Source organism: Microtus pennsylvanicus, chromosome 12, assembly GCF_037038515.1.
Source record: "Microtus pennsylvanicus isolate mMicPen1 chromosome 12, mMicPen1.hap1, whole genome shotgun sequence".
Taxonomy (NCBI): Eukaryota; Metazoa; Chordata; class Mammalia; order Rodentia; family Cricetidae; genus Microtus; species Microtus pennsylvanicus.
In genome coordinates this window covers 81,292,501-81,306,607 of record NC_134590.1, presented here as the reverse complement: position 1 = coordinate 81,306,607, position 14,107 = coordinate 81,292,501, and the positions used below count along the sequence as shown (strand labels likewise).

The following is a 14,107-nucleotide window of genomic DNA, read 5'->3' as shown; positions in this document are numbered from 1 at the left end:
ATAAAGCTGTACATGCAGATAGAGAACTCATATATGTAATTTAAAATTTTTAAATGCCATTACTTATAATAAATAGTATTTACCATTAGACTGTCAAAGACGTTTGGCATGGCACATACTCCTGTAGGTCCAATACTTGGATTCTGATGCAGGGGAGCCAAGAGTTCAAGTCCAGCCTTAGCTGTATCAAACAAATTCAAGAGTATTTCAGTATTGCAGGTAATGCAAGCATATTTCTAATATGTGCTTGCCAGACTATGTCCTTGCCATTCAAAGCCCTGTCCTTAGATGTCTTAGTTGCAATAGACCAGCATTGTCAGTTGTGTTATTCCTTATGTCGTAAGTTCACTGCCTCCAAGGCTTGCCAGGATGCAATGCCAGCAGTCTGAGGCAGGAGAATCATTAGTTTGAGACCATTTTGGCTAGCCTGGGCTAAAAAATAAAACCCTACTTTGAAAAAATTGAGATAAGATTCTAGTAACATCCATATTTCTTCCCACAAGGGGAATATAGCTTAGTGTTGAACTCTTAGCCATGATATTTCTCGTATTGATTCTGATTCTGTGCTACTGTCAGGTATAAGCGTGTGTGTGTGTGTGTGCACGCGCGTGCACATGCACACATGTAACACAGAGAGAGAAAAATTTAAGTAGAAGAATAAAAACTTTGCCGATAAAATTATGTCTGCTTTTTTCTTTCTTTTAGATTTATTTTCATTTTGTGTGCTGTGTATTTATGTGTGGATGTGGATGTCTTTACAGTGTGTTTTTGAGACAGGGTCCTTCACTGAACTGCTCCTCAGTTCCTCTGGGCGACTGGCCACTGGGCCCTGGGGTTTTGCCCGTGACCTACACCCTAGGGCTGGTCCCACAGACACACACCTGGGTCTTCGCATGGAGGTGTCTAACTCAGGTGCCCACGCAGTAAAGGGTTAGGTACTTCATGACTCAACCATCTCTCCATTAAAATACAGTTTTCATAGTAGGATTTTCTCTTACATTTATGTGCAGGTGCTCTTTGAGACTTGGGCACAGATCGTCGTCTCCCACCCCACAGCCTTCTTTCTTAGACGGGGACTTACGTGTCTCAGGCTGCCCTCCAGCTCACCATGGAGAGCTGCCTGCCTTCACTTCCTGAGTGCTAGGATTAGAGGCATGAGCCACCGTACCCAGTGTGTGTGGTGATTGGGACTGAAGCCAGACTTCAGGCATGGGAGGCAAGCATTCTATCAACCACACTTTCAACACATTTACATGATCATTTTAAACGAATTTTTAAGCAAACTAAACTGAATAAGGTATTTCTAATTTTTTTCACTTTTATAAGCCAACTCTTCTGAATCACTCTTTGATGTAAAATTGTTGGTAGTCCCCAAACACCAGTATTCTGTCTGCCAACACACAGCAGTTCTGAAGCACTTCTTAGCATATTATTTGAAAGCCTGGGGATGTACCTCGGAGCAGGAGTTCTTGCCCAGTATGCTTGAGGCCCTGGGACCAATCCCTAATACTGGAAAACAAAACAAAACTAGGGGCATGAAGCTCTTCCAAACCCTTTAAATATTCTCAAAGTTAAAACAATGGCATTCTGCGATATTATTTAACTTTATGTCCAATATCCTCTCAAAATAATGTTTTTTTTAAGGCTGTATGGTTCCAGTACTCCAGCAGACTGACTACGAGCATCAGGAAATCTCCTGCTCTTCTCTTTCTAGATTTTTATTTTTGTAAGGTTGCACTCACCGACTCACACAGAAATACACACTCACACACACATGCACAGACAACTTTTAGGAGTTGGTTATCTCCACTGAGGGCTTCAGGGATCAAATTCAGGTCATCAACCTTAAAAGCAAGTGATTTTTTTTCACTGAGCCATCTCATGGGCCCTTAACTGGTTTTTCTTAATGGAAATGGAAAGTTCCAGTCCTTATTAGTTTGTGTTTGTTTTTACAGCCAGGGGTTTTTTAACTAAAATGTTTCTATTTAATGTGTTTAAATATTTCTAAATGAAACATATTTTTTAAATTTCTCAATTTTTCCAAAATGGCCAAGATCTAGGGGTATATCTCACACAAGAAAATCTCTTTGGTATTCTTCGTAATTGTTAAAACACAACTGTAAAAAGGTCCTGAGCCCCAAAATTTGAGTACTTAAGAATTACAGCTTGTCTATCTTAGTTTTTCTTGTAAGTCAGTGATACTAATTAATAAAAGTGTTTTCTTGATTTTACTGGAAGGTGTCAGTGTGAAAATTGGAAAATAGTCGGAGTTCTGTACTTTTCTCATTTAGTGCTGGTAGTGCCATATCCCCCGGGGCCACATCTGTTTAGGCCAGCAAGATCAAAATGAGTGGGGAAAATGCCTTCTGAATTGAACTGCACAGGCTCCCTTTCTTCCATTAATCTGTAAAATGTAAAGGCCACGTGTTTTAGTACAGGAGGGTGTGCATAGGCTGTCTGTTGTGCTGTTTTGTGTAATGGTGCAAGCATCTGTATGAAGTCTGCAAGGGACCTGGGAACTAATCCTCAGGGAGGACTGCATGGAGCACGTTGCAGTCTCGCTGTCTAAAGTACTGCCGTGTCTGGACTGTGATTGGTTGCATAGATTATAAGGTCCATCGTTGGTGAGTCTGCAGAGGTGTGCTAAAAAAAATGGGAATGTCAGACTCAAAGAAATACAATAATAGAGAAGGCAAAATTGATCAAAACATGGTTTATGCATGCATGCATGGAAATGTCACAGTAAAATCCATTAGTTTGCGCAATTATATAAGGTCATTTTTACAATAAAAGCATACTGTAGCCTTCAAATGAAGCTTCTATTCCCCCAAAGAAAAATCATAAAGGTTCTAGGTTAGTAAATCTCCCTGATATTTTGTGATAGCACAGAGTTTAAACATAATAGATACCCAATAAATATCTACTGAATGACAGTTGCAGAATTTGATGAACCTTAGTTCTATCCAACACAGATTTTTTTCTTATGAACCATATTTTGAGGCAAATGTGTTTAAAGATAGAAATTAATTAATCATTAAAATTAGGAATAATCTAAGAACCTGAATTCTCATTTTGAATTTTTCTCCAATAATTATCCATGTGATATATTACCTGGCATTTTAAACTGTCAGTTTTATTTTTCACTAAATGAACTCAATGAACTAATATCTAAGAACCCACTTAACTCTCAGATTAGATTATGCTGTGAGTCTGTCCATATAATTAGTGTGCTACACAGGATGGTGAAAATAACCACTTATTTACAGTATCTTGTATGCTTGGTTCTTTGGCCATACCTTATGATCTGAAAGTTTTGCATAGAGTCAAGGCAAATGTGGTAGTTCATGCCTATAATCCCATTACTAAGGAGGCAGGAGGAGGTGGCTTGCCATGAGTTCCAGACCAATCTGAGCTACACTAGGGAGGGAGGGGGTAGAGGAGAGAAAGGGAGGGAGGGAGCAGTTTTGCTTAGGATAAGTATTAAGGTTTATTTGACACTAGGTTACATTGTCTCACTAGGTTACATTGTCTCACACCAAAAATGTAATGTAGATATATGTAATGCAGGATCTAATCACAGCTAAATTTTATACAAATGTCTGCTTCTCTTTTATATATCATGTTATAAATTTCAGACATACACCTTTTTATATTTAAATATCTATGAAATCTTTGGAAAAAGTAATGTTACGTCAGAATTCATTAGTGATTACTCTTTCTTAACACTTAATACTATAGCATGACTCTCATGAGCGTGTGCTCACAGGAGGTATGACATCTCATATGGACTTATAGACCCACCACTAAGTCTCTAGTACATTTGGCAATTGTGCAGCTTACCTATGTCTTCCTTAACCTGTATATCCATGAAGGGGTTGGAGCCGCAGTCAGTTGATTGAAGGGCATCTTAGCAATGTGTCTCAAGTTACCTTACATTTGTGTTGGGGCTGAGGAAGAAGCATGAACTCCTGAGTGTGGATCCCCAATGCCCTCAAAGAAAACTGAGTGTGAAAGTGTGTGCCCGTCATCCTAGTGCTGGACAGGGGCAGACAGGCTGATATGGGACTCGCAGGCTGCCAGTAGCCAAGGTGCGGGAGAGCCCAGAGTCATGTCTGCAAAAGTAAGGCGGGACTAATCAGGGGACACCCAACTTGACCTCTGGCCTCCACAGGCACATAGATGTGCATGCACTTACTTACACACGTGCACACACACACACACCCTAAAAAATGTTCATGTTGGCCAGGCTCAATGACTCACAAGTGAGTCCCAGCTATATGAGAAGCTTAGGCAAGAGAATTATTTGAACTGCTTTTGAGGGGGAAAAAAATAAAAAGCTTGCTAGGCAGCATGTGGCTGTCAATCACAGGTTCTCAGAAAGCTTCTTCAGGAGGATCACAAATTTATCAAGACTCAAAATAAAATTAAATATGGCTGGAATGTAGCTCAGTGATCCTAAATTTAATCCCATGTATCACCAAAACCTAATACATTATTCTCGGAAATTTTACCTAAGAAACTAATAAGATTCAACCTTTATGTACAAAGGTTCATAAAAGCGTGTATGGTAGTGAAAAACTTGCCAACATTCCAGATGTCCAACAAAATAAAGTATTATGCATCTGTATAATAGAGTGGGTGGCAGCCTGTTAAGAATCATGTTTTCATGAGGGATACATATGATCGTCAGAAAATACTTGCTTGCAATCAAACACGAAGTGATAAAATGTGACGAGGCTAGGTGTGTCCTGCAGGCACAGTGAGGTAGGCAGGTCGATGACACAGTAGCGACCTCTGGGCGCCATAACTGCTAGGTTCCTGGTATTTTCACTTGCGTTTGTTTTCTAAAGTCCCTGTAATAAATAGGAGCTACATTTTGAATTAGAAGCAGAGTGTTTATGTGCTTTTAAGCTCAAAACACATTGTGTGGTAGCTCGAGGTTGTGGACTGCAGAATTTAGACCGGGGTCTTCAAGCAGGCCGGTCCCTTTATTTCCAGGATAGAGAAATTGATGGGGTTAACATAATATTGAATCTTTAGCTTGTGTTTACCATGTGCAATGTTTTTATGCTGTTCTCTTCCTGTGCCTATAACTAAGAAATGGAGCTAAGATCTGTCTGAGTCTGAAATGTTTAAACTAATATGGATATTGTGCTTTTGTTTAATATCGCTTTTAAGAACTGGCTTCTAGTTGGGCATGGTGGTGCATGCCTTTAATCCCAGCACTCAGGAGGCAGAGGCAGACTGATCTCTTGAGTTTGAGGCCAGCCTGGTCTACAAAGTGAGTTCCAGGATAGCAAGGGCTACAGGGAACCCCTGTCTGGAAAAACTAACCAATCAAACAAACAGAAATATTGGCTTCCTTTTGTGGTCAATGTTTGTTATTCTCTAGAAATTCATTGTAAAATTACACAGTCCATAATATTTTCCGTTCTGCTGAGATGGTTTCATTATAAAGAGAATTCTCAGTGGAGGGTAGTTTTGTGGGTTCTTTCTATAGATTCTAATAGCGTTAGTGGAGGGTGGTGGCACATGCCTGTAATCCCAGGTGCTGGTGACAAAGGTAAGCAGATTGAGCATTCAAGGCTAGCCTGAATTAGCTACGTGAACAGTTCAAGGCAAGCTCAAGCTACATAGTGAGACTCTCGACTCTTAAATAAATAACAGCTTGGGATTTTCTATAAGCATTTCCAAAATTTTAAAAGAATGTTGCCACAGATATTTTAGCATTGAACACTTTAAAAAGTGAAGGTAAGTAGTTGTCAGCTCCGGGAAACTATAAAAATATAACTGGTTGGTAGATTATACTGTATTTATGAGAAAACGTGAATATATAATCTGATATTACACACACCTTATGAGAATATGTTCAAATAAAGTCTGGTGAGGGTTTCCTGGCTGGTGTAAGCACTAGCCATGTAGGCCTGACAGCCGAGTTTCATTCCATGAATTCACAATGGAGGAGAGGTACAGCTCCCCAGAGTGCCCAGTTACACTCACACATGCACTCTGGTATGTGTACACCTGCACTCATGCACACACACAGTAACGATATTAACAAAATTTAAAATTTCTAAAATTATTGAAATTTCATCCAGCGTTAAGAAATAAGTTTCATTTTTGTCAAAATGCATGTGCTCCTTCTACAGTTTCTTCTCAACATTAATATTTTCTATAAGTATTCCTGTTAAAAAAAGGCTATACACCTGACTGTTTATTTAAATAGGCAATCAACCTTTAACTGTATTTTTATGACTTGGCTTCTAATTCTGTGTCCTTGCTTTTAAGCACCGAATGTTGTCCAGACAAGAGGAGCTGAAGGAAAGAGCGAGAGTTCTGCTTGAGCAAGCGAGACGAGATGCGGCTGTCAAGGCCGGGAGCAAGCATGCTGGCAGCGCAGCCCCTCCGCTCTCCAGCGGGCAGCAGAGCGATGTGAGGAACCCTGTTTGCACAGACCACAGCTGTTCATAGTGACCACAGCTGTGCTGGGTCAAGGGGAGGGCCTCGCTCAGTTCCTTTCTGTACACTGTGGCTACGTGGTCATTCATTCAGCTGGTGAATCCATCTGAGACCAGTCACACTGTTGTTATTGCTGGGCGGTGCTGCTAGCTGTGAGGGGAGTACAGTTCTGAACTAAAATTACGTGCTATAAATATCTGGTTTGCTTCATTTACACTTTATTTAAGTGTGTTTAAGTCTATTTAAGATTATATATCTCCATAGATTTTGTTAGAAACACTAGTATATAATAATACCCATTTTTATTGAGTATCTAGAGTGTGTATTTTACACAACTCCATGAAGGTATTCACAGTACTTCCCATGTAACAAGACTGAAGCTGATAGGCACTTTTAAGTTCAGGTTTTAAATGTGTCTTGGTCAGTAAATGGTAATCGGGGATTTGAACCTGAACCTTATTAGTTTCCAGAGACCATGAATTCCCTTGTTATATTCCCTCATTCCTATATTAAGTCATATTTTCTTCATGTGTCGTTTTTGTGCAGTACTTCACAAATAATAATGAACATAGAACAGTAGCAATCATTCGATATAGTAAGATATGGAACTTATCATTGGAAACTAATAGCCCTACTTAACTACCAAACTCATACATAAAATCACAATCTATTGTAAGTCTCTGTAGATGCCAGCTTAATGGTCTCCAAGCTATGGGGTGTTGTTTCTAAATGATGGGTCTTTATGAAATAAGGGATTATAAAAGTTTACCAAGCCATTATTTTTAACAAAAACAAGTAAAATAGAATAGAGGAGAATGGAAAATAGAATGATTGAAAATTTATTACACTTAATCGGTTTTGTGTGTATGTGTGAAACTCTTCTTTTTCAGTTCCATTGGTCTGTGTGCTGACTGGACTTGAGTAAAATGTGTTTTTAGCTATACATTATATTCACAAAAGTTTGAAAAATTCTACTCTGAGATTGTAATCCCAGCACTCAAAAGGATAAGACAGGAAGATTGCTATGAATTTGTCAGCCTGGGATATATAGTGAGTTACAGGCCAGCTTTGGCTACAGGTGCCGTCTCATAAAACAACAGCAAAAAAAGAGAAAGAAAAAGAAAAAGAGAAAGAAATTAAGAAAAACACTAATTCTGAGGTCTGTTCTAAAGAAGAACATGTAGGCTTTATATTAGCTTTTACAGTGCTTGACAGTCTATCATATCAGTACTTTATAGACTTATTTGCCAGATAGATTTGTGTTATATCTGAAGCAAGTCTGGTCACAGTAACAGGGAAAATGACTGTTTCTCACGTGAAATTTTATTTTCTGGTGGGAAGAGAGATGATTAAGTAATTAGAGGGTATGAAAACTGTGTGTTATAGCAGAGATGATTCAAGAAGGGGAGGCTTGGTGACCTGAAAGGTGGGGCATGAGCTTGGTTGCTGAAGGAGCCATTCCAATGAAGAACCACAAAAAGTCTACTTACTTCAAAAAGGAAGGGGTTTTTATTGATGTTTTATTTGTGGGGAGAGTGTGTTTCATATTCTCTCAAGTACTAAAAGCTGGACAGTCTGTTTATAATTATCTAAATATAATTTTAGAATACAAGTAAATTAAAAATATACTGTGAATTGATTTTAAATTCGGAATACTTGGTATCTAAATTATTTGTCTACCTGCCTCTGCCTTCTGAGTGCTGGGATTAAAGGCATGTACCAAAATGGCCGATGTCATGGTTCTTACATTGTAATACACAGAAACTGGACAGAATTATATATGCAGCAATAAAGAATGAATAAACACATGATCTGTTCATGTGACAGAAGGCAGTTTCAGCATGGCTAACTGAAAGTCCCACCAGCCCTGAGAAGTGGGGTACTCAGCATGGACTGCCTGTGTGATAAAAAGTCTCACACTGCTGAGATCCACAGTAGCTTAAATAAATAACAGATGTACTAAGTTACAGTGTCTACCTGTAACCTGCAGGCACCTGTGGAACAGGGTACCGAGAAGCTGTCACTGCTTACCAGGAGGTAGGGGGTGAGCTCAGTGATGGGGGATAAGCAAACTCCCCAGGTGGGTGGAAAGAGATAATGTGAAGCTTTACTTTGTCAGTAGGTAAGTGTTAAAGTTTATTAAGCTGAGAATGATTGCATATTACCAAGTGTAATCATACCTCTGTAAAATTTATTCTTTTAATATTCAGTTGTGTTCCTATGTATAAAATTTAAAAAAAGTTAGAAGTACTATTATAGTAGCTCCAAAGTAATATGTATAGAGTAAGTCCAAAGAGATGCATAATAAGACATTCTGATAGAAAGGAATATCTCAGTTTTAAATTTACTGTAATAGGAATGCTTCCCATGAGACCAATCTTCTTACTTTTCAAGTATAAACTATAGCTCCAATGCAGATCATTTTTAAATTATTTATTTATTTTTACTTAATGTGCATTTTTCGTGTTTTGCCTGTGTGTATAGATCCCCTGAAACTGGAGTTACAGGCAGTTATGAGCTGCCATGCTGTGCTGGGAATTGAAACCAGGTCTTCTGGAAGAGCAACCAGTGCTCTTAACTGCTAAACTAAGCTCTCTCTCCAGCCCGTCCACTGCAGATCTTTAAAACGTAGTCATTTCCTAACCTGTAGCTCTATAGCTGTTGATAAGTGTTTTCCTATTCCACCACCCACCCCACCCCCTTTTAGCTCCTGGCAACCATATTCTACTCTTCAGTGTGATAAATTGAACTCTTAAGAGGAATCATAGTGTTTGTCTTTCTGTGGCTGGTGCTTATTTACTTGCTTGAGCCAAGATCCTGCTAGGTCCCTGACTGGCATTGAACTTACTACATAGACCAGGCTGGCCTCAAATTCACAGAGATCCTCCTGCCTCTGCCCTGGGTGCTGGGATTAAAGGCATGTGCCACCACACCCTGCCCAATTTTAATTCCTTTGGCTAATCCAGAAGTGGTATTTCTGGATTGTGCTGTGTGGTTCTGTGCTTAGGGTTTATGGAACATTCCTACTATTTTCATAACAGCTGCACTGTCTTCTTTTGCTGTTTGCAAAGGTGCCAGTTTCTCATTTTCTTACCACCATTTGCTGGTTTTCATTATCTATTGGTCTGGTTTGGAGTTTTATTCAAACATAGTCTTGTATGTTCCCAGGCTGAAACTGCATTCTGTCATATGAACAGATCATGTGTTTATTTATTCTTTATTGATGCATGCCATGAGTTGAAAAAAGGTAAATTAAAAGGTTGGTATCCAACAGTGACATTCAGTCTTGAAGAAAATTGATAGTAACCTGAGAGTCTTCAAGAGTTTACTGAGGCCTGAAATAGTGCACATGCCTTTTATCCCAGCACTCAGGAGGCAGAAGCAAGTGAATCTCTGTGAGATGGAGACCAGTCTGGTCTACAGAGTGAGTTCCAGCTCGGCCAGGGCTCCATAGAGAAGCCCTGTCTGGGTGGTGGTGGTGTTTACAGCAGAGTTTTCTAGAATTGCTTGTTGCTTATGAGGCCATTGAAGGAGAGCTCTACAGCTATTAAGTTCCCCCTGTCCTTTGTTCCTGTGCGACTGAGAACCTTTCGGTGACTACCAGGAAGAACTAGTAGAACCATAATCATATTCGCGTGCATAGGTGCATGGGAGAACGTCATGGACTTGGCACAGGCGAACTCCTTTAGGACTTTGTAGTTCTAGACTGAGAGTGAAAATTTACTGGCAAGTCAGAAAAGGGTTAGTTTGAAAGGTTAAAGGAAGCAAGGTTCTACTTCTTCAGATATTCAGGATTGTAAAATACAACGAGAAATAAAGTGTCAGTATGAAGACATGTAACCCTAGAATCCTTTGGTATCATCATTTAGCCTTAGAAAATAAACTCCAAGCTCCCCTTGCCCTCACAGAGGCCCCCACAGGCCCTTCCCCCCTTCCCAGCTCACTTGGGTCTCTTTGGTTTTCAGTGCAGTTGTATGTCATTGGAGCATCTAGAGCTACCACACTCTCGTGTTCTTGGTCAGGCATTGGCTCTTCTCTCCCAAAAGCTGCTTCTCTGTCCTGACTGCTCTCTGGTCTTTTCCCTTAGATTTACTAGAAGCATTCTAGTCTCTTGTTTAACTCTGCACTGTGGGAAGTACAAGGACACCTAGTATCAAGTGTCTGGTGAACTTTCAGTAAGTAAGTGAAGGGATATAGTGAGATCCTGTTTTTCATATTGTTTGCTGACTGATAACAGAGCAATAATGAATAATTGGCTGTAAGAAGTTTCTATGAAGTAAAGGTTTATAAAGAGAGGAAATAAATTTTTCTGTGAAGGTCGTCAAAGCGGACTGGATTGTACTGCACAATCTAGCTGCAAATCGAGATAGTTTGTCACTTTGGGTTTTCAGTTCCATGTGTCCTCCGATTCCTGCCGTCCGTGAGCCCTGTGCGGGAATACCTTTCTTGTTACATCTGGGTCATCTCCTGCACAGCTTTAGCTAGATCTGCCCAGGACAACAAGGGAGTGGAGAAAGGACAGACACACAGACACACCACACATACAGAAAAGCTGACCCTCTGATAGTCTAAGGGAAGCTACTCCAGCAGCCTGGAGACTCCGTGCATTCCTTATGTACCACCTAGTGGAGAGGGGCTGACCTCAGCGGGAGGTCCCTGTGGGAAGCAGTCTCAGGTTGCATCCATCCTGGAGGAGGAGACTGTGTTTGATAGCTCCCTACACTGGTTTAGCTACAGGTCATCACTTCCTTCCCAGTATTTATACTTAGACCAACGGAAGGCTTTGTAGTTCCCGTGGATCTGAGGTTCTGGGTTCCTTGGTGTGGTTGTGTCCCATCCACTCAGAACTTCATCTGCTCCCCACACATCTGCCCTTTCTCTTGTCTTGGAACTCGTACGAGAACTCAGCTGCCACGTCCGCGCCGAATCCCAGCATTCTGCTGAACATTCTCATGACTACTCCAACTGTAGACTTCACGTCTAGGGGCATTTTCTAAGTCACTGACCGCAGCCTAGTAGTCTCACCTGGTTCCGTCTGTACCGACTGTGTTTAAGTTTTCTAGGGGAAAGCCAGAGTTATAGGTTTCCCAAAAGACAGCTTGTAACAAGACATGCCATTAACCTTTTAATTTTACTCAGTTTTTTCAAGACTACCATTACCTAAACAAGAACTTTGTTTAAGTATGAATTACCTTCTGAGTCTTCTGACTTAAGAAGGAAACAGCTAAACTGGAAGCTTCTTTAAAAGAAAAAGGTAAACAGGGTCTAGAGAAATGGCTCAAGACTTGAGCACTTTTTGCTTGTGCAGGACCCTGGCTTAGTTCCCAGCACCCTCATGGTGGCCTACAACTATCTGTAACTCCAGTTTCAAGGGATTCAAATAACTCTTATAAACCCTGCAGTACTAGGCACACACATGCTGCATGTACATGCATGCAGGTAAAACACTCATAAAACAAATATTTTCAAAACAAATAGGAATTCTGCACTATTATAAAGCGAACTTGAAGTTTCTTCCATTATATTTAATACCTCAGTACAATGACCCACCCATTATACAGTTTATATAACAGCCGATTCTTACCCTAGCAGGAGGGAGAACCTACCTGCAACTTAGTAGTAAGTTTTAGAAGATTTGCTTTATCTTCAGATGTTTGCAGAAATGTTTGACTCCTCTAAAGAAAGCTATACATGGGAAAAGATTTTAGGTTGATTAGTCCTTTAAGATAGACTGAAAAGAATAACAATAATAAATACAGATAATAGTTACTTTGTTTTGCTGATCTTAGAAATAAACCTAAATGCCTTACTTTTGAAGAAGAAGAATACAAACTATTTTTCATGTTAAACCTTAATGGTTTAATTTTAATTGTGTGTCTGTGTGTAATCACATGTGTGTACAATTGTCTGTGGAGGCCAGAAGAGGGCGTCTGATCCCACGGAGTGATAGGTTGGTGTGGACCACCACGTGGGTGCTAAAAACCAAGCTGCTATCTCCTGCAAGAGCAGTGGGCATGCTGACCCGGGAGCTTCTTCCAGTTCTCAGCTGGTGCCTTTAAATACATTCTATTGTCATGAAGGCGGGGGCTGTCTTGTACTTTTGATGTTTGTTGGAAAATATTAATCTAAATGGAACTTGTCTATCATGCTGATAATTGTGTATAGTAGATTTACATTAGCTCACTGAATATTCTCCAGATAATAAAATGGAGTTATCATCCACTTGGCAAAAAGATATCATAAAATGTCATTTTGGTAAAACCAGCTAGAGAACTGTCTCGGTGCTTAAGAGAACTTGTTGCTGTTGCAGAGGACCCAGGTTTGATTCCAGCACCCACATCGCAGCTCACAACCATTTGTAATTCCAGCTCCAGAGGGTGACACTTTCTCTGAACTCCAAGCTACCAAGCATACATGTGGCATATAGATGCAGACAAAACAGTTGTACACATAAAATAAAATGAATTAAATTTTTTAATCATTTTGATAAAAATCTGAGTAACTCTTTTGGTAATTTTTCATGTGCATCTGTATGTCTTCATATGTTTTGTTCTAAGTATATAGTATTAAAGTATGTATAGAATTATATTTACATACTCATAAATACTGGCTTTATCATACATTTATAGATATTATTACATTCAATAGCCTCTGTTAACCAAAGTTTTAAAATTAAATTAGAATTTTTATTTTTCTAAATTATTTATCACTTCTGTTATTAGGAAGAAATAGCTTAACTTTAATTTATAATTTCAATTAATATAGGTATGAGTTTTCAGTTACTATAAAAAGAAATCCAAAACCTTTAAAACACATAGAGTATTTTATCTTATTTAGAGATAGAATATGCCTAGGGCACCCAAGATGAAAATATCTTTTGTATTTTACTTCAACACAGTCATCAAAAGATCAACTGTACATAATCCATTTCAGGCCAGTAAGACACATTAAGTGATGTCTGATCTTCCCGCGTTGCCTTTTAAGGAAGAATGCGGACTTGCTCCTATGTTCAGTATAAATATCTGTATGAGGCAGTGCTTTTTTATTCTCCGTGATTTAAATAATACCTTATCTCTTCGGTCTGAATTTAAGTTGGTTTGAAGTCTGCTATTCTAACAATAGTTACTAGACTTCTTAGCAAACGTTGTTATCTTGCTGGCATATCTCTAGAGTCACACAAACCCAGCATTGTTGGGTGGGAAAACCCCCAAGCATCTTTTCTATTATGTCTCCGTAAACCCCTAGCTTCAGACATACTATTTACTCAAGAATGCCATGGGCGTATAAAGCTAGAGCTAGGTGTCTTAGCATCGGGAACACTCTTTTTATTGCCACTGTGAATGGCCATGCACATTTTCCGTGTGGCTGTTTAGTGTCACGTTGAACATCCCAGGATGATATCACCATTGCTAAGGCATATTTCCTATTTATTGCCTGGTCTGTCCCTGCTCAGCGTGTGCACGAGTAGAGTTTAAATCTTCATCCATTTCATTTGTAATGTTTCTTTTGTTCTCCTTATCATGTTCTGACTTTCCCAAGGATATATGCTTTGAATGAATTCACATATGCATTACTAATTGTGTGCTATTGTATTTACAGTTCCTAGTGGTGGCACTGTGAAGCCACTAATGCCTTTGCTTCACTTGAT

General features: G+C 39.5%; 1 protein-coding gene across 12 annotated transcripts in view; it reads left to right on the top strand.

The window, feature by feature from the left end:
* Positions 1 to 14,107, top strand: part of Ehbp1 (EH domain binding protein 1) — a 255,213-nt gene that overhangs the window by 173,849 nt on the left and 67,257 nt on the right. For all 12 annotated transcript variants that reach the window (XM_075944462.1, XM_075944460.1, XM_075944463.1 and 9 more), the window contains one exon: positions 6,289 to 6,432. In XM_075944462.1, coding sequence (XP_075800577.1) covers positions 6,289 to 6,432 — 144 coding nt within the window. The remainder of the gene's footprint in view (positions 1 to 6,288; positions 6,433 to 14,107) is intronic.